This window comes from Rutilus rutilus (genome assembly GCF_951802725.1).
Source record: "Rutilus rutilus genome assembly, chromosome: 2".
Taxonomy (NCBI): Eukaryota; Metazoa; Chordata; class Actinopteri; order Cypriniformes; family Leuciscidae; genus Rutilus; species Rutilus rutilus.
The window spans coordinates 16,426,378-16,454,144 of record NC_140210.1 but is presented as its reverse complement, the minus strand read 5'-3'; the positions used below and the strand labels follow the sequence as shown (position 1 = coordinate 16,454,144).

The window sequence follows — 27,767 nt, the reverse complement described above, 5'->3', positions numbered from 1 at the left end:
TTTGCTATTATGAAGCGCATATCCAAGTGTTTGTGCGGAGTGTGGAGCGCGCACTATGACATGGATGGAGGCGCCGGTGCCATCACTCGCATTTTCCTATCAACAGTGGAAACAACTTAAAATACTCCATTTCTGGTCATACAGAATATAATAATACATCAGTCGCAACTACTTTTATTTGTGTAAACTCACAACAACAAGAAAACGGTGTGCCTTTGTAAAATAAAAGAAAACGAACAGGGAACGCTTTCATTATCTCTGTGAATTGGAGCGCGCCTCAAAAATGAACTGACAAACAGTGTATAGACAAGCCTCACAGACATGAGAAATATAACTATAAAGTTACTAAAAAAAATGTCCACCAACGAAAAAAAATCCAATCGAAAGCAAATACGGTAGCTACCATCTGATAATGTAATCCTGTCCGTATGAAAGGCGCATCTAGACTACATTACAGCGGAGATGTGGAGATATGTATGCAGGCAGCCTACACTGATTTAGAAAAGACTAGATCATTAATAAACAATTAAAATGCATCGTTATTTTAAAACGACATAAGATCTCGTTAGTAGACATAATTGAGGTGAAAAAATAATATGTATGTGGCAGCAATGCGTCACCGTATGATTCACGTCCGTAACCGAGAACTGACACGTTGTTTTTTCCCTCATAAATGCGAACACGGAAAATAAAATAAAATGAATATTATAATGTTTTTTTTGTTGGGTCAGACAATGATTACCAAATTTCTCTCTCATATTGCTCCTCACAACCACTGAAAACGGTCAAAAAGTCAAATTAATATGGACGGAAGTTAAAAGTGGTGGGTACAAAATGACTCATGACGAAATCTGGGGGGTACGCGTCCCCCCCGTCCCCCCCGAAATCGACGCCTATGCTTACACACACACACAAAAAATCATGTTAGGTGTTTTTACTAGAAGCATGTTTATTATTAATGATATAAAACAAGTTATGAAACTTCAAGAACACAACATTCCTTTTGACTGATAATTAATAATACACAATTGTATATATATATATTCATTAATAGGCTTGGTGACAGTAGTTAAAGAGTTAAATACTAAACAGCAAGAGCAGAACAGAGAAAAGCATTAAAGTTACAGAAAACAAAGAAGGAAACAAGAGAACAAAAAGAGAGAAAGAAAGAAAGAAAGAAATTGTACCTTTATACTTCTTCAGCGTTCAATACCGCTAGTACAGAGAGCACGTCACGTTGGTTGGTGAGTACAGCAGTGGTTTAAGAATGGCACACAAACATCAGTATTTAGAACCATGCAAAGCGGTTTAATACCCAAGCAACCAGCATCAGTCCACAGTATCGTGCATGCCGAAGCGTTCAGGTTAACGTTTCGAATATGTCAAAGATCGCAATTCTCGAACAACCGGACCACAAGAAGAAAAAAAAAAAGGCATTAAAAGAAAAAACAACAACAGACGGTTCAAACTTTAAGACTTCAAATGTTGTTTGGCAAACAAATTGCAAAATGTAAAAGTTTGTTCATCTTCAGTAGAGACCCTTCTTGCATACAGGCAAGCAAAAGTTTCAGCTCTAACCATAAAACAAGAATCATCATCATCATCATCATCCTCTTCAACCAACCTTCATAATGAAGATGTTTAAAGTCCAGTGACTTCATAAACAACCTTCCAAGAGGCAACAAAGTGCTGGTCCTAAACTAGACACATTTACCCTCAAACTTTATTCGAATAAGCAAAAACCATCAATGGGTTCCTTCAGATCAAGAGATCAAGCAGCAAAAATCTCTGGCCATTCCCTCGGCTCAAACGCAGGAACGTTTTTGATGATGCCGCAGACGCGCTGGTCAAATTTTTTGCACCAGTCTTTTGTCAGAGGTTAGCAACATTGTGTTTCGGTCCTGCTTCTTCAGGGCTCCTCAAAGTGCAATAAACTTCATCACTGACTACTCTCAAACAAGAGAAACAGAAAGAAAAGAAAGAGAGATAAAGAGTGTGTAAGTGTATAGCTAGAGACAAAAAGAGGTAGTGTGAGAATGCTTGTAGTTAAGTATCTGAATGAGTGTGTGAATGTGTGAGAGAGAGAGAGAGAGAGAGAGAGAGAGAGAGAGAGAGAGAGAGAGAGAGAGAGAGAGAGAGAGAGAGAGAGAGAGAGAGAGAGAGAGAGAGAGAGAGAGAGAGAGAGAGAGAGAGAGAGCAGTATTCTCCAGGCCATGTCCATGGTGAAGCAGTTCCAGGATGAAGCTTCAGCCATCGTAAGAGCTTCAGTGTGAGCGAATCCTCTGCTGTACGTCAGCGTCAGCTCCAGTGTTCAACAACTCCACAGCTGCTCAGAGAGGCTTATCAATGACGGTCACACCTACACACACACACACACACACACACACACAGCGGATCAGTACAGTCATTCTAAAAGAGGACTAATACAGCAATCATTAATAATAATCACATGAAACTGGGTGTGGGAAATTAATTATTATACTATAAAATGACTTCATAAATTAATTATATTAATACAATTAATTTATATTAATGCATTTTTTTAATTTTTATATATTATCTAACATAAAAAAAAAAAAAAAAAAAAAATGTAAACAAATTATTTGTCATGCATTGTTATAGATTATATAATAATAGTTTTATTCGGCTGATACTGATAATTACAAAATGGCCAAATATTAGCTTGGCAGACGGGTCTATCACTATTAATTTACATGCAGAACAATTAAACATTTGTGACTTTTGAACACCAGGTCATACGTGGTACAAATACACAAATTACCACTAGATGGGGCCCTTTCTCATTCTGTGCTCTCTTCTGGTCTCTAGTGGGGGCCTCAGGTATCTGCTCAATTTTGACCGATTTCATCAAATAATTTCAATTAAACACAGTATGATCCTTTTCTTAGACGGTAACACTAGCTTTCCCATGGCTGATGAGGATAGAAAATTGTAAAAAAGTCTATTAAACCATTCAGGTGTTTTGTAAGTAGAGCAGTTTTTTGCTGCTGCACGTATTTGATCAAATCTACAGTAAAAACAGAAATATTGTGAAATATTACAACTTAAAATAACTGGTTTTTAAAATGTAATTTATTCCTGAGATGCATCTAGTTTTCAGTGTCATATGATCCTTTAGAAATCATTCTAATATGATGATTTGCTGTTCGAGAAACATTTCTTATTATCAACATTGAAATATTTTTGTGGAAACAGTGATACTTTCTTTCAGGATTCTTCTATTACTTGAAAGTTCCAAACAACATAAAATAGAAATCTTTAGTACAATTAAAAATGTCTTTACTGTCACTTTTGATTGAATTAATGCATCCTTGCTGACTACAAGTACTAGAAAAATATTACTGACTTCAAACGTTTGAATAAATGTGTAAAAAAAAAAAAAATGGCCTGACAAAAAAAAGGTCCATGTTAAATGTTTTTGGCAAAAGTTCTTCTAACCCTAATTGATGCAGTGTGTAGCTTTTCATTGCTTAAACATCCATGTTCATCGGGCTCAGATGAAAGAATGGTTGTGAGCGAGCATGAATGAATTGGCACCTCTGAGTCCAGACCTTAAATTCATTGAAAGTCTTTGGGATGTGTTGAAGGAGACTTTACAGAGTGCTTGACTCTTGCATTGTCAATACAATGCCAAAAAAATTGATGGACATCCAGCACATCCCAAAGACTTAAATGACTCAGAGGTGCCAATTCATGTGTGAAAATTATTCTTATTAATGGGAACTCTGATTGGATGTTCAGTTTAGTGAACGAGTCAGTACACGTGAATTAAAGCAAAAGTGATGAAAGAAAGCAAGTCAACACGGCACACACAGAAGGCTGATCTAATAATGTTATATTATCCTACCCGAGCATTTCAAAAACACGAATCTATTCATAACAACCTGAGCTATGAAGGTAATATGATGCCATAAAGAATCGCACGCACAGGGTAAGATTTGTGAAAGTGTACATAAGATTGCAAGCGTAAATTAAATTTGCATGCGCAAGAGAAGATTTGCAAAGGTATAAATCACCTTTCAAGTGTAAGAAAAAAATATCTGTAAATATCTTTACTGTTATTCGTAAGAGTAATGCATGTATTGTGAAGCTAACGCAAAATAAATAGGACCTGTATTCCTCTGACTTCCATTTTTCCGCGCTTACACTTTTGGCACGTTTTTTTGCGCACAAATACGGCCAAAAGTATTGCAAGCCTGTGAACAGCAATTTGCAAGCGAAAACAACAGAGTCAGGAACTGCAAAACAGATTGATCGTGTAAAACCAACCTTTGTGTAAAAAATTAGCTGTGCAAATGTCTGAATGACTTGTGTACATGGGGCAAAAAAGTTTCCGAAATAACCCTATTTGTCTTTCTTTTAGCTGCGCTTACAGTTTTGGCACCATTCTTTCACTCACTGAGTTTTGCAAGAGTGAAGAGGAGGGCGGGTTCATGTTAGTTAGCCTAATACATTAACTAATGTTAACAAATCAAACCATATTGTTAAGTGTTACAAACAAATAATTTACTCAGAACACCTCATAAAATGAGAATGTAAGTGTGCTTACCCCATTTTGTTTTAGTAAGAGTGGTAAGCAAGATTTAACCTTAATAAAATACAGTATTTTCAGGTTATTTATATGACAATGTGTAGAAAGATTACCAAAAAAATTATTTAGTTTAGACTGGAGTGAGGTGAAACCAGAAAAAAAGTGCAAAGCAAGTTGTTGTAGTCTAGCTGCTAATTTTATTTTAATTGTATATGGTAGAAAATTTGACTATTAGTTAAAATAAACTTTTTAGTTCTACTTTTTGATATTGATATGATTATATACCAAGATAATTATCAGGTCTAGCAAAGAAGGATTTTATCTTCCAAAGCTATGAAATCCAGTGGTAAAATCACAGGTTTTTTTTTTTTTTTTTTTTTTAAAGAGGGCAAGAAAGGATGACCGTGTCTATCGGCCACTGAAGACCAATTTTGACCCAGGAAAAACCCTGATATCCTTGTTTTGGTTTCTCCTTTTGAATGACGAATATAGACTATTGGTCCCTGCTGATATAGACAGTTAATTCCTCACACGCAGGCGCAGAACACATGCTAGTTTGCATTCGGCTGTAGTCTGTGCTGGGTGTTCAAGCCCAGCTTTTTGGTCCAGACACAACCGACACGAGGTCGAAAACAACGGCGGTTTTCGTCGACGCTAGTTTTTTGAAGTCGGCTTGAAGTGTCCCAGGCTTTAAGCATTTGCCTATTTAAATCCCAACAGCAACTTTTTTTTGGACCGGGCCGTGTATAATAATGAAAAACTGTTTAAGTAGAATGGCATTTTGAACAGTCTCTTTTTCTGACCTGCGTAGCTGCGTCCTGTGCTCATGCAGGTGGGCAGTAGTGTCCATTTATCAGTGTTTGGATTGTAGAACTCCACTGAAGCCAGGTTGCACGAACCATCATCACCACCAATCACATACAGCAGGTTATTCACGGCACACACACCTAGAACACACAAAATGATTGAAACATCACAGCTAGAAATGTTTTTGTTTTAGCTGGCACAGTGATGTATGTTGTGCTGTTCAGCAAGTATGACCAACCATTTGACCAACTCACCTGCGTTCCTGCGGCACATGTTCATATCAGCCACCTGTCTCCATGTGTTAGTGGCGGGGTCATACACCTCACAGCTCTTTCTAACCAAGGGGCCGTCGTGTCCTCCTACTGCATACAGTAGACCTTTTAACACACCTACACCTGTCCAACACAAACATTCCTGGTTTACACAGATACATGTTGATAGGCAGCATTTGTGAAGGAATGCGTGGGAGCATGTTTGGCTGTTACCTGCACCACTACGACGGGTTCCCATCTCTGCTCTGTAAGACCATTCATTGGTGTTGGGGTTATAGGCCTCAACAGTACTCAAACACTGACGTGTTGCTCCGTCATACCCTCCGACTGCATAAAGCAAACCTAAAAAGAGACCGTTTGAAATCATTTTCATCAGGTCAAATCAGCTGTGCGATATTAAACACATTTCTTGAGACATATCATTGAAAAAAAAGTTTTTTAAATTTAGTTTTTTTCTCGTCATCACATAGTTTAGAGCATAAGAAACAAATGGTCAAATAAAAATTTTGAAAAATAATATTTTATTCATATGTTATGCTATGTCCTCTGTAGTGGACACCAGGACTAAGTTGTTTAAAAAATAAAATGACATGAAAATATATGTGTAGGCAAAAACAATGGGATTTTTTCTTCAGTCACCAATACATTTTGGGAATTTTTTTTAACCAAAATTTGTATAAAGATGATTCTCAACTATGTTATGAAAGATATAATGGAATGAACTGATACACCATTTTACTTTATGCAATATTTGGGTAAAATGGCCATAAATGAATATTCCCATTCAATGCAATATATCTATACACTGTCTCTAATTTGCACATTAATGTGTTCTTGCAGCAACATTTAATAAAAAAAATAAAAAAGTGTAATAATTGGAGTAATAATAATTAGCAACATTTTAATAACAATATCTAATATTTCATAGGAATATTGATGTATAATTTATTTCCATATTCACTTGTTGTGTCTCCCAAAATGCCTGATAAACATGATTTAAGCCCTGATGTCCTCTACAGTGGATCAAATCAATGCCCTGTTCTGTAACAGAAAGTCATTGTTTTATTTGAAACCCCATAACATTTTCCTGAGATGTATGGTTTATTAAAGTAGTCCGAATTAAATTATAATTACAATATATTATCATATTTCCTACTTTTGATCACTAAATTAATGTCAGACATTTTTAAAGACCAAGGAGAAGTTGTTTTCATGGTGAAACCTCCAAACATTTGGTATCTCTGAAAAGCACACCCAGGTTGTGACATGTGACATGTATGATGTCAGAGAAATTCACTAAAATATAATGTCCATTACAGTGGACAAAAGTCTATTCCTGGGCCCCAGGAGGATATGTGTGACATAAATATGTGTTGCACAAAAACACAATATCAAGTTAAAATTATAAAGCTAAAGTTTTGCGAAATGTTTCATTATCAATCCCAAATTAAAATGTATTATGTAAAATTATATGTATTAAATAAAACATTAGTAATGTATAATACACTATTATGTTTTTGAAAGCATTTATTTGATCAAAAATACAGTGAAACAGTAATATTGCGAAATCGTATTATTTAAAATAACTTTTTTATTTAAATATATTTTAAAATGCAATTTATTCCTGTGGTGGCAAAGCTGAATTTTCAGCAGCCATTACTGCATCAGGGTCACATGATCCTTCCGTTGCGCTGCTTAATGTTTTTGTGGAAACCGTGATTTCTTTTTTCAGTATACTTCGATGAATATAAAGTTTAAAATATTTTTTTTTTTTTTTTTTTGCAATTAAGTAAAAGATTTACTGTCACATTTATCAATTTAATGCTAACTTTCTGAATAAAATTAACGATTATTTAAAAAAAATCGTACTGACCCAAAGCTTTTGGTAGTGTATATGATTCTGAACATTATTAATGATTATTATTATAAATGTATTTATTATATATTATTATTATTTTATTGGCATTACAATGTAAGCACTAAGCAGCATCAAAACAAAATGTGCAAATACATTAATATGGTAATATACAATTCCATGTCAGGCAACTTTGTATACATTTTGTAATGTGATGTGTCCCTGGTCTCAAAAGGTTAAAGACCCCTTGTTCAGGCCCTCTTCTTAACCTCCAAACGCCAAACAATAAATAACAGCAATGTACATCTAATATACAGATAACTAACGTCACTAACCTCCAACAACGCCGACTCCAACACTGCTACGCCGCGTGTTCATGGGATTGACGTGGAACCACTCATTGGCCTTAGCGTTATATGCCTCTACAGTTGCTAAACCTGCAAACCAACATTTTCATCATCGTAATGGTCACAGATGTAGGAATACAGTTCATGTTCATCATCCCAATCATGGCCGTACCCACCTTTGAGGTCCAGACCTCTGTACTCTTTCTGAGGTGTATCAAAAGTTGTGAACTAATTTACTAATAATAACTGCACTATACCTAATAATAATTTGATACTGCAAAGATATTGCCCAACTTTAAACTGACTTTCTCACCTGTGTTGATAGATTAGCGGTGTGACAGTGCTCAATGTAAAAACGACTGAGATGGCCTATCAAATTAAAAAAAGGTGGGCCTTACTGTTACTTTTTTACAGAAGCCGAGCGGTCAGAAAGTGAGATGTAAGTAGCTCAAATATTTGATTATTACAGTGTATTTAACTGTATTACGATAAAAATGTTAAATGACCGACAGTAATATACACTAATGGAAGCAACACAACCAGAGCTGCTTTCAGCATAGGCAAGATTATGCATATTGTGATTAAATTTTATTAATGGGCTATGTGCACAAGCGTCGCGACGAACTTCCGGTATTGTCAGAAGTTGGCATATCAGTTTCCGGTTTACGGCTGTCTTCATCGGCATCCGCTATAAACAAACAAGATGAGTGCTGCTGTTGTACGAAATAAAGAGATATAATGTGCGTGACACATCTAAGTTTCTAAGAACTGCAGGTGGATCTAACGGCCGTTTCACACTCCGTGTGCTGTGTGTGTGCGCGCGCGGTGCAGGAGCACACATAGGGTATACACTCTTTAATGGATGCATGCACGTTTAAGCACAATTTAAACAACGTTACGTGGGGCTATTATTCCATGCATTACTTATATTAAGTTGCTCAAGCAAGTGGCCAAATATTTTACTGTATATTGACAAAAACAGCCGACTCTCATGCCTTTCTTTTCCATTTAAATTTTAATAAAATAAATCTTGCATGTCACAAAGAACTTGTTTTCCACCTCCACGAATGAGACGTGTGTTGTTCAATATGTCGCCTTGTTGAAGTAAATTGTAGTTTACCTTGCTTTACCCCGGTCCTCTAAAAGTAAAGAGATGACTGTGAAAAATAAGGCCTATATAAATGCATTTATGGTGAGATTTTTACATTTTATTTAATTAAACCCATTCATGGTGAAATTACTACATTTTCAGGTCAATCTTTGTTCATTTTGACCACGAAACATGCGCTGTCACTTTAATTCAGCGTTTGCAGCACAGCAAAAATAGACTCGGTGCGGAAACGATCTCTGCACTGCTGTATGCTGTATATTTGCCGCACCTGGAACGGATCGACGGACTGCAACCGCGTGCAGTGTGAAAGCTCTAACCTGTTAGCATGGGTACGTATAAGCACTGCTGTGTGCCACTTTGCTCTGCTTAAAGTCGCTAACAGCCATTTGAGCTTCAATTTCGCTCACAAAACCTTTGCATTCTATTACGAGCGAACGCATGCAAAGTTCTCAGGGGAACGCATGCATACATGCATGTGTGTATTTATATATACAAAATAATTATACACAGTACACACACATATATTAACACAAACTTTTATTCTGATGCGATTAACTGCTGCACGATTTTAAAAAATTTTGTGACGACCCTTAACCGTCTAGTATGAAAGCCCATTTTCACCACATAAAAAAACATCAATAAAAATATGACATAAAAAGACGATATGATACTAATCCACAATTATGAGATGAAAAGTCAAAACTTTGACTTGCATATTCATAATAATGCAGTTGAAATTGACATACTAAGCAGAAATCATGACATTAAGTCATAACTATGACATTAAAAGCCGAAATTATGACATACGACAATTTACTTCAACAAGGCGACATATGAACAACACACGTCTCATTCGTGGAGGTGGAAAAACAAGTTCTTTGTGACATGCAAGATTTATTTTAATAAAATTTAAATGGAAAAGAAAAGGCATGAGAGTCGGCTGTTTTTGTCAATTTACAGTTAAATATTTGGCCACTTGCTTAATAAGTAATGCATGGAATAATAGCCCAACGTTGTTTAAATTGTGCTTAAACGTGCATGCGTCCACTAAAGAGTGTATGTGTGTACAAAGAGAATCGCAATGCTGACAAAACTTTTTTTAAATAAAAGTTGCAACGTAACTTCTGGATTTTAAATAAAAATAGTAAGTGTTTGTGGTACTGCCGTGAATCAGTTATTCACTGCAAACGCATCATAATGGGAAGCATATAGCGCGTGCTGCTCCTGCACCGCACACACACTGCACACGGAGATGTGTGAAACGGCCGTTAGATCCACCTACAGTTCTTAGAAACTTAGATGTGTCACGCACATTATATCTCTTTATTTCGTACAACAGCAGCACTCATCTTGTTTGTTTATAGCGGATGCCGATGAAGACAGTCGTAAACCGGAAACTGATATGCCAACTTCTGACAATACCGGAAGTTCGTCGCGACGCTTGTGCACATAGCCTATTGTGTTAGACTTTCCACAAAAAGGCTTGGATAGCCTTTCAGTAACTTCACTTATCATCCTCTGACCTACACTAAAACATGGAAAATCTGAGTGTGTATAGGTTGTGTTTAGACAGTCATTTAGCCAAAAAAAAAAAAGGATTCAAAAAGTTTGAAAACAGATGCTCTACTTTTCAATAAACTCAATTTCTTTACCTATTCCTTTAATTTTCTCTTTTGACAAGAAATCCCCAATTGTCTGGAACCTTTGTATATTGATACTTCAATATTTAAAGGGATAGTTCACCTAAAAATGACAATTCTGTTATTAATTATTTACCCATTCAAACTTTTCATTCCAAATCAATATGTTGGTTTTCATGAACTTTTTCATGACTATGCGTTTACTGTTTTCACTGACAAACAAAAATGAAAAAGACCAGGATTTTTTTTTTCTTGGGGGGGGTGCTAACTTCAACATCTTGCATGTATTGCATTACATTTATTTTATTTTCCATTTTACCTTAAAACTATATTTACAAGGTCACATTGTAAAGTGTGCACAGTTTAACAGTGCTTCAGATTAAGCACGTTATAAATTTTCATCTTTGTTATTACCTTATCAGCTCTTTGAATCAATAACGGTTTATTGAAACCTTCCAGCTGACAGTCCCAACTACTGGCCGGAAAAGATATTGAGGGCTTTAAAACTGCAGTGAGCTAAATGAACGAGATATATCCAGCTGCAGAACCGCAGATCCAGCAGTTTTAGACCAGCAGCCACAGGACAGAAGTGTGTCTTACTACTTACAGTGCTATGCATAAGTTTAGACACCCATGCTAAAGTTGACTAAAAAGAGGAATAAAAAAATCATCTTTTGGAAATTGAACTTAATGCCTTAATTAAAAAAATGAGGAATAATCCAACCTTTAAGGACACCAATTTTCTTTGTGAATGAATAATGTATCGTAAATAAATAAATGTTCTTCCTTAAAATACAGGGTGCATAAGTCTGGACACCCCTATGTTAAATTCCCATAGAGGCAGGCAGATTTTTACTTTTAAAGGCCAGTTACTTCATGGATCCAGGATACTATGCATCCTGATAAAGTTCCCTTGGCCTTTGGAATTAAAATAGCCCCACATCATCACATAGCCTTCACCATACCTAGAGATTGGCAAAGAAAATTGGTGTCTTTAAAGGTTGGATTTTTCCAAAAAATTTTAATTAAGGAATTAAGTTCAATTTCCAAAAGATGATTTTTTATTCCTCTTTTTAGTCAACTTTAGCATGGGTGTCTAAACTTATGCATAGCACTGTAGTTCTGGCATGAAACTCTAGATGGCGCAGGCTGATAGGTCCTTAACTCATTTGGTCATCTACATAGCGCAGCTGATTGGTTGCTGTTGCATTAGCGGCCAATGAGCTTCGGCCCAACATTCAAACAAATACCAGTAGTGTTGCTGTTAGCAGTCTGCAGCGCGCTTCAGAAACTCCCCACCTTCCCCAGCTCCACCTGTATAGATCTGCTACGGGGATTATTTCATGTATGTTACATGTGCTTCAGCACCATGTCTGTGAATGTTTTGACTGCAAGTCTCTGTACTTGCTCTGCAGCTGCAGAAGTGTAGCAGATCTATTCCGCCAAGACCAAATACATTAACATTGCCAATATCCATTACCATGTCAATCTCTCAGAGAGTTGTCATGACAGAAATAGAGTTATTGAAATGCGTGCTAGTGTCTTCCATAGAGGCTGCTTCATATGTTGTTGATGTATGTAACGTCGTGCCGTAAAGCAAGTTGTGATTCTCGCGAGATTTGGCTGGGCGCCACCTATCAAACCTGCATTGCTGGTATTTGCCGATAACAATAACATGAAAAATGAACATATATCGTCCGATTCAGATATGGTGACCGATGTATCGTGCATCCCTACTCATAACTGTATGTTCACACCGAGTCTAATTTCAACATGCAGTTTATAGGACGTTTACTAGACTTGGTCTTTAATTAACATTGATTTGTGTGCGGTTTACATTACAATAACTTTCCTGGTTGTAGCCTTAATGCAATTGGTCAAAATCGGTGTTGTTTTGAGCAAATGAAATGCATTCCCGCTGAAAAACAAGCATTCTAGTGCGAAAATGTTGCCTATAAATAGTGTTGCACAGCTTTTTTTTTTGATCAAACTCACAACACTATGGATGAGCAAGTTGTTGCGTTTGGTGTGGCATTGCTCTACCTGAGGAGAAGACGTTGCAGATCGGTGTGGGTGCATGATATTCTCCAAGCCAAGAGGAACTAATATGGTCAGAACCAATGTTTACAGGATTGCGTTCTCTGGAATCCTCTCAGGCGGAGGACTTCTACATTCTGATTGGTTGCCGCCGAACCGCGTCATAGCTTATTACCATAAAGTTGACCTGACTTCAACTCTCCTCGCCGTTCTCACCGTCCAAGACACGCCGCCAGAGCTTGCACAGTAAGTATTTTCTTTTTTGCACTTTTCAAAGTAGAGAAATTCTGAACAGTTCTCATTGTACAAAGTGACTTTATTTAAAATTATTGTTGTGAAATATTAAAATCCATGTGAAAATAGCTCATATCTATTAAAAGGAAATGATGTGCATAAGCTCCACCCCTCACTTCTGTTCTGTGGCTGCTGGTCTGAAATTGCTGGCACTGTGGTTCTGCAGCGGAATACTATTAAAATGAACAGACTTTGTGCTTGCCAGCAAAATGGAAAAGAGTGGGGTGTCGAGACATATTTTTAAACGTTTTAAAATAACATTTATCTTGACATGGCGTTCGCGCGAGAAACTGAAAAACGCGCCAAGGTCAAAGACGTAATGTTTAACGCATTTACATCGAAAACAACCTTTTCTCTTGTTCATCACCACTAGGCTAGGGCAAACAAAGTGCAATAATTTATATTCAAATCTATATTATTTGACATTTATAACGTGAGTGAATCTTCAAAAAGATCAGGGGCTTTCGACAATAATCAGGAGCTTAAGCCACCAAGGTAGCTACTCACCAATAGCAGATTACAAGAGGACAATACGTCTGTTGTTATCTTCTGAGCCATTCTGAGACGTGTCTGAAGTCCGCGGTCTTTTGCTTCATATTTAATAGCGCTCCATTATGATCGCTGTTGATGAAGAGCTTAATATGATCCCTATTCGCTAATGCGCGCCGTACCTGAGCGTGGCTTAATTGACTCCTACCCCCATCAAGACCATTGTTTATACATATAAGCACACTAAACATTTATTAATTTAGGTTTTTAATGTGCTGGCGCTATACAAATTTCTGGCGGGGCTATAGCCCCGGCAAGCCCCGCCCTAGCGCCGCCACTGGAAAAGACATGGTTTTGGTGTTAAAGCTGTTGTTATCCAATTTTTGCCCTCCAGAAATCTTAAAATGCACATATATACAATAGACCTCAGTATTTCTAAAACCCTGCTCTTATGATCCCAATTAGTATTAGTATCTTCATAGTAATAAGCACTGCTACCATAAATAGCATAACAGTAATGCACTTCTCCGCCGTAAACAAATGCAGCGGCAACATAGTAAAAGCATTTTTGACGCAAGATGAATATATTGCATGTGTTACCTGTGCTGCCATCAAAGCCCCCTACAGCATACAGCAGTCCGTTGAGGACAGCGGACCCTAGTGTTGACCTCCGGTCCTGCATACTGCTGACACAACACCACTCATCTTTTACTGGGTCGTACGCGTCCACCGTCCTCACACGCAATGACCCGTTGAAACCCCCGACAGCATACACAACACCACCCACGTACACCACACCTATAAATAAATAAAAAATATACATTTTTGTGAATATATATAACAGCTGGTGAGTGAAGACTGTGAGTGAAAATTCTTTGATGAACAGAAAATTTGAAGAACAGCATTTATTTGAAATAGAAAAAACTTTAGTGACATTATAAATGTTTCTACAGTCACTTTTGATCAATTGAATGCATCCTTGCTCTATTATTAGGCAGCTATTAAAAAAAATGTTAACACCAAACTTTTGAATGGTAGTTTCTATTGTCACAAAATGTTAGTGTATTTTTTCCTGGGAAAATAATGGTGGAAATGTTCTAATGTTTTTGTTTTGTCATCGAGACTTGAGTGCCTATACATACATTTGAGCCCAATAGTTTTTTACCCCCTCAGTTCATGTTTTCTGTGTAAATACATTTATGCCACATAAAAAGAAACTTTTTGTGGTATATATGCCACCTAAAATGGGCCTCAAGTCAGTAAATCTACACTTGAAATTTCATTTTCATTTTTCACCCACATTAAGTGTCCAAAACGCCAATGATCTTGCCATTACTTACATACTGTATACAGTAACTAAACATCATTCTCATAACCAGGGTCATTTCAACAGCACCGCATTTTTAGCAGGATCCATGTCATGACAGATTCCCCAGCAAATTGCATTTTACTCACCCAAGAGTTTCTATCATTATTTTCAGTACATGCAGTCAATTACCTTTAGAACCGAAGCAATTACAGTAAGCAACACAATGGTCAAGTCAGTACTGGAGGGAAGTTTTAAAAAGGACAGCTGTTGAATGTGAGACCACGGTGAGTCATTTTTGTGCCTGCACAGTCATTGTCAATGATAAGAGCGTGGCTGCTCACCTGCTCGACATCGTCTGGAGGGTAATTCTGCCACTTGGAACCATCTCTCCTCCTCAAAATCATAGCACTCCACACTGCGGATGGCTTTAGGGGCCTGTCCACCGACTACAACCATCACCTTTAACACACATGTGAGAAAAGAATCAGATCCCTTTACTCAACTTTCTGTTCTCAACTTCTTTGTTTATCCAGTTTAAATGATCTTTGCATTCATGGTTGTTTAAAGGTTTTTAAATGATAACATTTTCAATAAAAGTTTAAATATAATGCCTTTAAAAACATCATGTAGTGTTAACCATCAAGTAATTAAGGGATAATGTACGTCCAGCCGGTAGTTATCGCAGAATAACCCCGACAGGATGATCAGGACCTTGAAGCGTAGGGGTCTTGCATCAGTCTGAAGGGGTTTATTCTGAGATAACAACCGGCTGGATGAACATTTTCCCGCTTATTACACAGCTACTTGCCACATAAGTAAATAATTAGACATGAAATATTGATCTGAGATGAGCATTTTTATTAGCTCTTTGAACGCGAAGCTTCCGCGGAGAGAGCAGTTGCTAGCAATTGGCAAGTTCAAACTAGACAGACATTTAAGGGATACGGTACAGTCATACCACTTATTACACGGCATTTCATCACATAAATAATTATGGGGATAAGAGATATTGATCTGAGAAAAATCTTACCTGTTTGTTATCTTATTGTAACAGTGTACAAAACAATCGTCACAAAATGGCAGCAGCTGCGTTTTTATGAAACGAGTGAGAGCGAGTCCGCAATACTTTTTTATTTTAGTTTTTATATTTTATTAGCTCACCAAACACAAAACTTCCACAAGGAAAAAACGTTCCCTGCAAGCGTATATCGCTGCTGACTTCAGTAACCCGGATGAGACTGTGTTATCTGTTTTTAGCGGCTGTTATCGAGGATTATTACACGGCTTTGTGGAATACTTGATTCTGATTGGTCAATCACACCATCCAGCGGTATGTTATTCCCCGATAACAACCGCTGAAAACATCTGACATTAAAATTAAAATATGAATTTTTTGTAAACTTGAATCTAAAGTTCAGGTACATGTTTAATTGTCCACATAACAATAAAATTAGAATGTATGAGGACTCTGCAAATCGATTAAAATAATTGTGATTAAAGCATGCTTAGTTCTAATCTACGGTCTTAAAATAATATAACTATCTTAATGTGGTTGGTCTCTATTAAAGGGTTAGTTCACCCAAAAATGAAAATTATGTCATTAATGACTCACCCTCATGTCGTTCCAAGCCCGTAAGAGCTCCGTTCATCTTCGGAACACAGTTTAAGATATTTTAGATTTAGTCCGAGAGCTTTCTGTCCCTCCATTGAAAATGTATGTACGGTATACTGTCCATGTCCAGAAAGCTAATAAAGACATCATCAAAGTAGTCCATGTGACATCAGTGGGTTAGTTAGAACTTTTTGAAGCATCGAAAATACATTTTGGTCCAAAAATAACAAAAACTACGACTTTGTTCACTGCGGAGTCGTGAACGCGGATTGACAACAGACCCTGAAGAGAATACAATGCTGAATTAAGTCGTAGTTTTTGTTAATTTTGGACCAAAATGTATTTTCGATGCTTCAAAAAGTTCTAACTAACCCACTGATGTCACATGGACTACTTTGATGATGTCTTTATTAGCTTTCTGGACATGGACAGTATACCGTACATACATTTTCAATGGAGGGACAGAAAGCTCTCGGACTAAATCTAAAATATCTTAAACTGTGTTCCGAAGATGAACGGAGCTCTTACGGGCTTGGAACGACATGAGGGTGAGTCATTAATGACATAATTTTCATTTTTGGGTGAACTAACCCTTTAATTTCGAAGGCCATATGCTTAATATGTAGCCCTGTTTGGCACATTTTGTATTGGCGGTCCCTGCTTCATGTCTCTATTGCCTAAAGGGTCCTTGCCATGAAAAACGTTGAAGACCCCTGTTCTAAGATGCTAAGATGTGTGACAAGAGTTTAAATACAGCTTGCATTATGTGCAGATCATGTTCCCTTCTCTTCATCCAATATCTTCCTGCTCTTTACAGCTAATATCAATGAAAATGTACAAAATGACCATAATCAAGACTGTCCTAACAAACCTTTGGGTAGCTGATGGGTGTTCTCACTCTGGTCCGGATGGTCTTCATCATGGAGCGCTGCTCGGCAGGCAGCAGATGGTACTTCATGGCTTCAATAAGGTAGTCTTTACAGGCGCTGCTGTTCTTTACTAGAGTTTCCTCTTCCACCCTCTACACACACACACAAAATGGAATTACATTCATCACTAAAGAATATCAAAGCACACATTTACTAATGCGTTTGCACACACAGACACACACACCTGTACGAGGTATTCTCTGGAAAGAAGGGGCAAGCGAACATGTTCCATCAGATGAGACATGTGTTCCTGACGCACATCTTTATCATGCGTGACCCACGCTATGACCGCTTCAAACACCTATAAACACACAAGGAACGTTGATATTAGTTAATATTCGTCTCAAGAGATTCAATCACAAATGGTCAGGACAAATTACAGATGTAAACAAGGTCCAAAACATTTTGAGATCCTATCAATGCAATCACATATGCAGATATGCATATGATCACATCACATTTGAAAAGTGAACACTAATCATTCAAAACTTTAAAGTTCAAATGTAAAAAAAAAAAAAATCTACCTTAAAAACGTGCCAAGTCAAACATTTTCTTTGTATTCCTGTTTGTTTTAATGTGTTTTTAAACTAACATTTTCAATAAAAATTTAAATAAAATGACTCCAAAAATGTGAAATGGTGTAACCATGAAGTAAAAAGTAATAACACATTTCCTTACACCTTTAATGTATGTGAGAGCACACATCTTAATCACAACAAATTCATACATTTTATGACGTTTTTGGGGAGCAGTGTGTAGTAGAATTAATTAGATAAGATTAATTATGTTACTAACCATGAAAATCTGAACTTAGATTTTCATCTTATGATAAGCTTTTTATTACACTTCCCATTTCTATGTCTGATGGTGACTAACTTTCCATTCCAGATCTAACAATAAAACAGGATAACTTTTACTTCCTTTTATTTAGGATGTAGCCACCAGACGAACTTTCGATATGATCTAACCTTCTAACAAACTTTTGACTCAATGTAACCTGGGTCGAATGGAACTTTTAGAAAGGACTCAATGTTCTGTTTATTTTGACTGTATTGTGAAATGATTGACTGAAATATTAACCCCTTACAATGTTTTTGATATTTTGCTGATGTAGCTAACAAAGGGTAATGACAGGGGGGGCTTGCTTTAAACAATTCAACCAATCATATTGATAGCACATGACATGTTAGTCATGATGATTCTATTTTGATGTGTCTGGCTTTACCCTATAAAGCCTATTGTATTTTTATGTTGGGCCGAGAATCTCTGAGTATTGCTCGAGAACTCCCGGCCGTTTTGAATAAACCATCTGAGGGACATTTACTGAAGTCTGTCTCATTTGTTTTTATGCTGCGCAGCAAAGAAGTTAGGTTAGTAAACTCAGCCAGTTGTCGATTGAAGACGCAAGAGCTAGAGTATAAAGGGTATTAAGTGTCGATTGTAGACGCTCTGTGTCGATGAGTAGACGCAACAGTTTTATTTATTAAGTGTCGATTAGTAGACGCTCTGTGTCGACAGTAGACGCAACAGTTTTATTTTAGATAGTCAGATTTAAGAATTTTCCATCACAGTTGGCGAGCTGCCAGGAGCTCAAGAGATCGTCCCTCTGTCGATGAGGGCCTTCCGGACAACAAGATATAAGTTCTGATAAAAAGAGGAACTTATATTTCTTTTTTAATTCTGCCAAACTTGCAAGCAGATCCTACATCGACGGAGGGACCATCTCAGACGGGCAGAGAAAAAGAACTTAGGAAGGTAGGACAGACTTCAGTCTTTTTTCCCTTTTGATGAGTGAAATTAAAATGTTCTGTTCTATGTGAAAATATAAAATAAGGAATATTAGGAAACGTATCTCTAGTTGTTTTTCTGTTTTGATGATTGAAATTGAAATTTTCCACATCTGAAAAATCTATGAGAAGGATGTTAGAAGTGTGAAATTTTATTAAGAAATTGTTCAGAAAAAAAAAAAAAAAAAAGGGGGAGAGGAAATAATACTGGCTGCACCCAGATTTAAACGGTGTATCCCATTATCCTATGGAGAAGACGAAAGTCAATTAAATTCACCACAACGATATAATTTTTATTTAACAAGATATACATATGTACGGCGACGTATAGGATTGAGATATATTTTGCTGATGTAGCTAACAAAGGGTAATGACAAGGGGGGGGGCTTGCTTTAAACAATTCAACCAATCATATTGATAGCGCATGACATGTTAGTCATGATGATTCTATTTTGATATGTCTGGCTTTACCCTATAAAGCCTATTGTATTTTTATGTTGGGCCGAGAATCTCTGAGTATTGCTCGAGAACTCCCGGCCGTTTTGAATAAACCATCTGAGGGACATTTACTGAAGTCTGTCTCATTTGTTTTTATGCTGCGCAGCAAAGAAGTTAGGTTAGTAAACTCAGCCAGTTGTCGATTGAAGACGCAAGAGCTAGAGTATAAAGGGTATTAAGTGTCGATTGTAGACGCTCTGTGTCAATGAGTAGACGCAACAGTTTTATTTATTAAGTGTCGATTAGTAGACGCTCTGTGTCGACAGTAGACGCAACAGTTTTATTTTAGATAGTCAGATTTAAGAATTTTCCATCACAAGTGTTATTTTAGTATTATTTATATGCTATTATAGTTTTCCCTTTTCATTTGCATTTTTCAGGTGCTTTTGTCATTTTTAATAATTTTTGCTTTTTGATATTACTATTTATGTTACATTTATTTTTATTTCAGTTTGAGTTCAGTTTGAGTTTTTATTTAGTGTCAGTTAGTAATTTTATTGCTTTAACCTGGCAACATTTCTAATATTCACTTAGTTGTTCCATCTAATATTTGTATTAGATAGATTGTATTAGGTATTTTATTTTATTTTATTTCATATTTATTTAAATTAACAAAAAATAAATAATTAGTTGTAGTTTTAGGCTTAGTTAATAATAATAACCCTGTTGGGGAGTCACATCATATGATATTTTATAACCTGAACTAATCTTGCTTTGTGACAAGAAGGTTATTTATCAAACAATCTAATATTTTAAAGGGCACCTATTATGCAAAATTCACTTTTACATGGCATTTGAACATAAATGTGTGCTTTTTTTTCTAAATCCCCATAAATCATAAGCACTGTCTCAGAACAAGCCGTTTTCAGACTTGGGGCAATGCGACGTACTTTTGCACAAGCCCCGCCCACAACCGTTGATTGACACCGCTGTATTAGCGTAGACCCGCCCTGAGTAAGCTAAACACAGTCCGCCATTGTTTCGTCAGTTCACAGTCAGCAGCTGTAGACAAGAATGTCTTCTAAAATGATTGAGGTGTTTTGTTGTTGGTTGTAAGAATGAACATTGCTATCTTCATTTACTCTCGTTGTTACTCGAGGATGGATCTGTACCAAGTGTTCGTGATCCAGCTTACAGTCTCCGGAGTGATAGGCCTAACGTTACTGTTCACGGTAGAAATTAAAGTGAGAATACACACTTTATGACAGCTCATCGAGTCATTTTACGGATATAAAGTTTGCCAGTTTATTAAGCACCCCCTGAAAAGGCGTGTACGGTATATATTTGTTTACTGTTGGTAGTAACGAGTGTTTTGTGTACTTCGCTGTCTATGTTGATGATAATGAAAGGGAGTGAGAGAGAGAGTTTATGAATAAGACTTTAATGCGCACTTCTTATACGGTGTTTATTCAGCTCTTACAGTGATTTTCTGGAGTAAAACTGACACTTCATCTTTTGTGTGATAAACTTCATTGAACTCATCAGTATATTGTTGGCCGTCATTCGGACACGGTCCGCTACAGCAGGCTTGTATTAATAGTGGATAAAAGCAAGATAAGTTATTATCGTAATTAAACTAATCGCAGACATTTTGACTGCGGGTCGAAATGAACACCTAACATTACTGAGAGTTTCTGTTTCGATATTATCATATAAGATTGTCCTGGCTCTGAGCGCGAGCTCGTGAGGCTCCGCCCTCTGTGCGGGAGCAGCAGCTCATTTGCATTTAAAACCATACACACTAAAACGGTGCGTTTTTCTGAGCCCCAAAAGTGACAGTTTAAACATGCTGTAAAAATTATCTATTGGGTATAATACACACTCAGGGGACATCAGAGACTTATTTTACATCTTGTGAAAAGGGGCATAATAGGTGCCCTTTAAAGTCCCCCTGTGGTGAAAATCATGCTTTTAATATTGTTTATATGTCTATGTGGTGTTTAATATGCTTTAAGACAAACCATGTGCAAAGTCACAAGTCAACACCATTGCTGAGTATTGTCTCCTTAAAACTGCAGTAGTGAACAAAAGACAGTCTCAAAAACGCAGTGAAATCGCTGGTGTTTCTGAATGTCACAAACTACCTTGTAACTAATCACGTCAACATTGATCGTCAACCAGTGGATCTCTTTTCGCTTATCGCTAATTTGCATATTCATAGAAGCACGTATACTAAATGAGGCAATAGGGTAGAGTTACATTCAAGCTATTTTAAGGCATTAAGAATTTTTTTCCAAGGAAAAAAATGAATAAATATGTAATTTTGGTGGTCAAAGATGAGTTTTAAGGGATACAATTATTGACTAAAGGGAAACTTTAAAATATTTATTGACCCTGACACTGGCATTAGAGTCTGCAGGGCTTCACAGTATGATATTATTTCCTATTATATGTTTATTTTCTGCGGAAATAAGCATTTGGTCAAATTTGAAAGTTTGTAGCCACTAAATTAGACACGTTCTCCTCAAAATCTAATCACAGGAGAGATTTCAGAGATGCATGTCAATGCCAGGTGTAAACAGCATTCTGTCATAGTTGACAGCTTGTGATGGGATCATCCGAGATGAATGTTAATACCAGGTGGAAAAAGGCTGTAATTAATAAAAACACAACTATGTCTTAAGAAGCTGTTTAACCATGTAAAAAAAAAAAAAAAAAACAGCATGGTGCCCACGCCTTACATCTTCCAACTCTTGTTTCCATGACGACAAACAAGCTCTCACCACCAGCAGCTACAGCTATTCCCATAGTGTTATTGTACCAGCGGCACGTTACCATGGCAACAGAGCTGCTAAAGTCTGCATGATAAAATCACCTGTGTGCTGCTATAGTTACAGATCACTAGCAGGAATACAAGTCTCACATCAAACGTGACGTTACCTTTTCTTCAGATGTAATGGTCAGTTTGTCGCTTGCTATGAGGCTGCAGACTTGCTCCATGCCCAGATTGAGAAACTCCTCACTCTGCACGACCTCTGAGAAGTGCTGCTCTGTGAGTGTCAGTGAGTGGGAGAGAGATTGAGACTGTTAAACAGAGTTACTGACACTATTGTGACTACCGTGTACTTTTCTCTTTAATGGATGGACGGACACACACCTGCATACGTGTTGGCGAGATTGAGCAGTTCCGTGCAGGCGTGCAAATCGGCAAAGGCGCGGATACCGAGGCAGTTAGTTGGGTGAAGTTGAGTTATGAGAAACTCGCAGCAAGCCTTTTTAACTTCTTGCAACTGCAGCAGACCAGCGGCAGGCAAGAGCACCTAAAACACACATACATACACGCACAGAAAATACCACACACATGACCTCAAGAATGCTTCAAGAATTTGATCTACATAGAAAAATCTATGTTCGATTTTTAAGGCACATCAAATTGGTTAAAAAAATGCCTAGTTTTTTATCTCTGGGTCATTATTTTCTAGACACTTTGCATCCTTAGTGGCAATTATTGTTAGATGAGCAAATATTGCATGAATTAACAGTGAAATATACACTGTAACAAACCATGCAAAGTGAACCATTTATTTGTGCATTTATTAGTACAAAACCTGAGTGAGTCATTTTGATTCCCCATCATGAGAGCAAAGATTTACTATTTACCTTTTGATTTTTTTTATTTGCCCTGGCAATAACTTTACTTGCACTGAGGCACAACAACTGTTTTTACTTTATTATTATTTTTTAATTGATTTATTTTTGTATGAAAAAAATATTAACAAAATAATTAATAATCAACAATCAATATCAAATCAATAAATATGTCACATTACATAAGAAAAATAGGTTGCAAATGTCAAGAAACGCTTGTATACACACAGGATGCACTCCTGCTAACCTATGTTGGGTGTGTGAAATCTTTGCATTGTGTCTCGCTGTTTTTTAAGCATCTCACGCCATTTAAAGTAGGCCAAGCTGCAATTCATCTGACTGTTTTTAATGCAACAATGTGTCCTGTATGTATACCCCTCACTCTTATTCACCTTTATTTGCTCAAAAGAAGCTTTATGCATGTGCAAACTGAACTGACAGGATAAATGCCAGACTGGGCAAGTTATGATACCGTCAACTGGCCCCGGCCGGGACATTCTTATTGTTAAGCCCTGCAGCAAAGTTTGCATTTGAGTCCCTCCCTTAAAGATTCGGCCTCATTTTAACACCCTCCGTCTAGTCAAATGTGCAGTGCAGACACAGGCACATAAGCTACTGACACCCACCCACACAGCACACTTCCTGGATGTGATTTTCTATCCTCTCAGAGTAATACCAAAGAACAAAACATAAAAAGAACACAGATTCAGTCAACTGTGTTTTTAGGTCATATTTTCATAGCATGTAAAAAAAAAAGAAAAGTCACCCACACTCGCTTACCTGCACATTCTCCTCCGTTACTTGGATCTCAGCGGTGTAAACATAGTCAATCAGCATTCCCAGAGTCCAGCCGTCAATCTCTTTGATTCGAACCTTCTTCTGGCGGCTCTCGGTCATCTCTCCTACAAACACAAATATTCAAAAATGTCATATATATATAAAAAAACAACCAAGTTAAGTACCTTAAGTACCATCTTAACTTAGAGGTAAAAGTGATGGCTGGGGTGCTGGAGGCAGGAATACGGTTCCCAGCATGCACCATGGCATGTAACTCCAAATGACTGTTTACTGCATTATTTGCACTGGTGTCGTTGTGTTAGTGGCTCCTGTACTTTATGCATATGGTGATCTCTAAATCTAACTAAATCTCTGCCCTCAAATACGTGACTGTCATAGTGGTTTGTATGTTTGATTTTTAAGGCACATCAAATTGGTTAAAAAAATGACCAATAAAAAATAAAAAATGTCTAGACACTTTGCATCCTTAGTGGCAATTATTGGTAGATGAGCAAATATTGCATGAATTAACAGTGAAATATACACTGTAACAAGCCATGCAAAGTGATCCATTTATTTGTGCATTTATTAGTACAAAACCTGAGTGAGTCATTTTGATTCCCCATCATGAGAGCAAAGATTTACTATTTACCTTTTTTTTTTTTATGTATCCAGCATAAGATAAGCATGTGTGTAAGGGTTTTTTTTTTTTTTTTTTTTTTGACTATGATGACTATATTCCAGCAGCTCTGACTGCATGGCCAGCTGGTGGTCTAATGGACTACTCGCCCTAATGTGATGTTCCACTGGTGTGAATGTGTCATAATGTCTGAATATATAATTTTTATTATTACATAGCACCGTTAATGCTACTTTATAGTTGTTAATGTAAATTGATTTTTCTTGTCATTTTGTATGATGATTTGGCAATATTAAGCACAATCATGCCAATAAAGTACTTGAAATTAAAACTGAAAAACAGTGTATGTTCTCACCTGTAAACATAGCATGGAAGTAAGGACTCCCAGCAGCTAAGACGACTCGATGAGCAGCGATCTCCACATCCTCCGCAATAATAGTTACATCACACAGCACACTCTGACTGCAGAAAGGTAAAGATATCATACACAGACCAATTTTTACAATTCTTCACACAGTGGCCCCAAAAAGTAATTGGACAAAATTTCTGAATGATGTTGCATTTGACATTACAAACATCAAACCTTGTGGCATCTGCAAATAGAGGAAGTTCCTCAGAACCAGACTTTTAAGCAGTGTCAAGGTGATTTTTAAAGGTTATATGAATTAAGTTCCCTCTAATTCAACATTTTTAGGCCACTATGTGGGTTTTTAAGACTTTCAAGAATTTAACCTAAAAAATATATATATATTTAACTTAAAATGTGTGCATTTTTGCTTTTATTTTATATTTTGTTTAATTTAACGCATCACTAAATATTAACAAGTATTAATTTCTTTAAAAAAAATCTTACTGACCCCAAACATTTGTACAGTACTGTATATTGTAAATAAATGCCACTTGGTTTGATATTTTGGTTCTATCTGATGCAACTGTATTAACTGTTTTAATGTTTACAGCAATAACATTTTAATACACATACCTGAAAAACTCATTAAAAATTTACTCATATCATTCCAAATTTGTGTGACTTTCTTTTTTTCCATTCAACACCAAATGAGGTGTTAGGCAGAACAGTTAACCTCAGTCACCACTCACGTTCATTGAATCTTAAATAAAAAAAAGTGAACTTTGACTGAGGTTGTCATTCTGCCAACATCTTTTGTGTTCCACAGAAGAAAGCGATGAAAGAATTTTAATTTTTAGGTCAATTATCTATTAAGAGCAGAAACATAAACATTGTGTATAATCAATGTTATGAAGAGGCACTGCATGATTTCTAACAGTATCACTCACACACACACACACACACACACACACACACACACACACACACACACACACCTGCGGAGCTCGTTCATGATCCTGAAGGCTTTCTTCATGTGACGTGGATTGATGGTGACTGCACTCTGTTTCTCACACACATCATCCTTCAGCTCCACAGCTTTATGATGACAAAGCTTAGTGCATCTGAAAGAGAGAGACACACACACACACACACACACACACACACACACACACACACACACACACACTGAGTGGTTCATCACCTACCACAGTAACATTACACAATCTTTAGAGTGGCCATTTGGTATGGTTGCTTGCTTCAGCTACAGAACAAAAACATAAAAACGGTCATTGGGACTTTTATCTCACAATTCTGTTTATTTTTTCCTCATAATTGCAGGTTTATATCCCTCAATTGACATTTTTTCTCAGAAAAAAAAAAGTCTGACTTGTGAGAAAAAAAGGCAAAATTGTGAGATAAAAAGTTACCTTCTTTAACCTTCTTTTATTTTTATTTTAAGACAAGCTTCCATAATATGGCAATTTTCAAATGTGTCACTTCCTAAACATGTGAGAGAAAGAGTGTTCTCGGTGTGTGGACAAAGACAGAGAGATGTCATGTGATCTTGTTATGGCTGAACTGATTTACTCTATAGTGACATTACAGTAGTGTGAACACATGCAGCTCCCTCTCCCTCTCTCTCTCTCTTTCACACACACACACACACACACACACACACACACACACACACTCTCTCTCTCTCTCTCTCTCTCTCTCTCTCTCTCTCTCACACACACACACACACACTCACTCACTCACACACACTCACACACACACACACACGCACACGCATGCACGCGCACACACACACATACAGCACTTACAGTGGATGTATCTCCATAGCGCTGGTTCTGTTCACATCTGTCTGCGTCTCTCCATCTCTGTTCGGGCTCTGTCGTTTAAACCCCCGCCGTGTCCCGTTCACAGAACCGAGCCGAACCGGGCTGGACTGAGTCCCGGTGTGCGGGTCCAGCTCCGCAAACGCAAATGAAAATCGGCCTCAGAAATGGTGTCAGTGTGACTGACGTGTCCGGATAATGAGAGACAGACAGGTCCGTTGTGTGGGTGAAGACAGGACACATCCAGAGACTGAGACGCTATATCTCACATACAAAAACAAGAGTGAAGGAAAGAATGACACTCTCCTTCGGCGAAACACTAAAAGCACGAGCGGCCCCACAGCGGCGCCTACTGCTGGAAGACCTCAATGTGCGATTGATAATAATATCTCTGAGACCATGACTGTTTTGAGTCCGAGTAAGTCTTAAATGACATCGTGTTTCTAATTATTTTATGTGGTTAAAATTCATATAAAATGGCATAACATTAATATACGTACACCAATGTTCCAAAATGCAAGATTTTTAATGTTTTGAAAGAAGCCATTATGCTCAACAAGGCTCAACAAAATACAGTAAAACTGTACTATTGTAAAATATTGACATTATAAAAAAAATTTTTTCTAATTTCTAAAATATCTAAAATATATTTGAAAGTGCAATTCCTGTGATGCTAAAGCTGAGTTTTCAGCATCGTTACTCCAGTCTTCAGTGTCACATGATCCTTCAGAAATCATTATAATATGCTAATCTGGTGCTTTAAAACATTTCTTATTATTAGCAATGCTGAAAACCGTTGTGCTGCTTAATATTTTTGTGGAAACTGTGATATTTTTTCAGGATTCTTTGATAATTAGAAAGTTCAAAAGAACAGCATTTATTTGGAATGGAAAACTTTTATAATATTATAAATCTCACTACTGTCACATTTGATCGATTTAATGTCCTTGCTGAATAAAAGTATTAGTTTCTTATATAAAAACCTCACTGACCACAAACTTTTGAACAGTATTGTAAAACAAAAAACAAATATATA

At 37.0% G+C, this 27,767-nt stretch overlaps 1 protein-coding gene across 1 annotated transcript; it reads right to left on the bottom strand.

The window, feature by feature from the left end:
- Window positions 1-909: 909 nt before the first annotated feature.
- klhl2 (kelch-like family member 2) lies at window positions 910-27,036 on the bottom strand. Its single transcript, XM_084402287.1, has 15 exons — window positions 26,717-27,036; window positions 25,889-26,014; window positions 24,900-25,006; window positions 23,908-24,029; window positions 22,637-22,799; window positions 22,420-22,529; window positions 17,439-17,555; window positions 17,197-17,346; window positions 15,055-15,172; window positions 14,005-14,202; window positions 7,822-7,923; window positions 5,845-5,973; window positions 5,614-5,754; window positions 5,356-5,499; window positions 910-2,359 (listed from the first exon to the last, which is right to left on the bottom strand). The coding sequence occupies exons 1-15, from the start codon at window positions 26,731-26,733 to the stop codon at window positions 2,331-2,333; spliced, it is 1,773 nt and encodes a 590-aa protein (XP_084258413.1). The 5' UTR covers window positions 26,734-27,036; the 3' UTR covers window positions 910-2,330.
- Window positions 27,037-27,767: the final 731 nt, after the last annotated feature.

What these genes read in the sequence shown, in the direction of transcription:
- klhl2 (XM_084402287.1), bottom strand. An exon ending in CACCCATCAGCTACCCAAAG is followed by an intron (nt 15,173 to 17,196) that starts GTTTGTTAGGAC and finishes TGTGTGTTAAAG; the next exon opens with GTGATGGTTGTAGTCGGTGG. An exon ending in CACAGGACGCAGCTACGCAG is followed by an intron (nt 2,360 to 5,355) that starts GTCAGAAAAAGA and finishes GTGTGTGTGTAG; the next exon opens with GTGTGACCGTCATTGATAAG.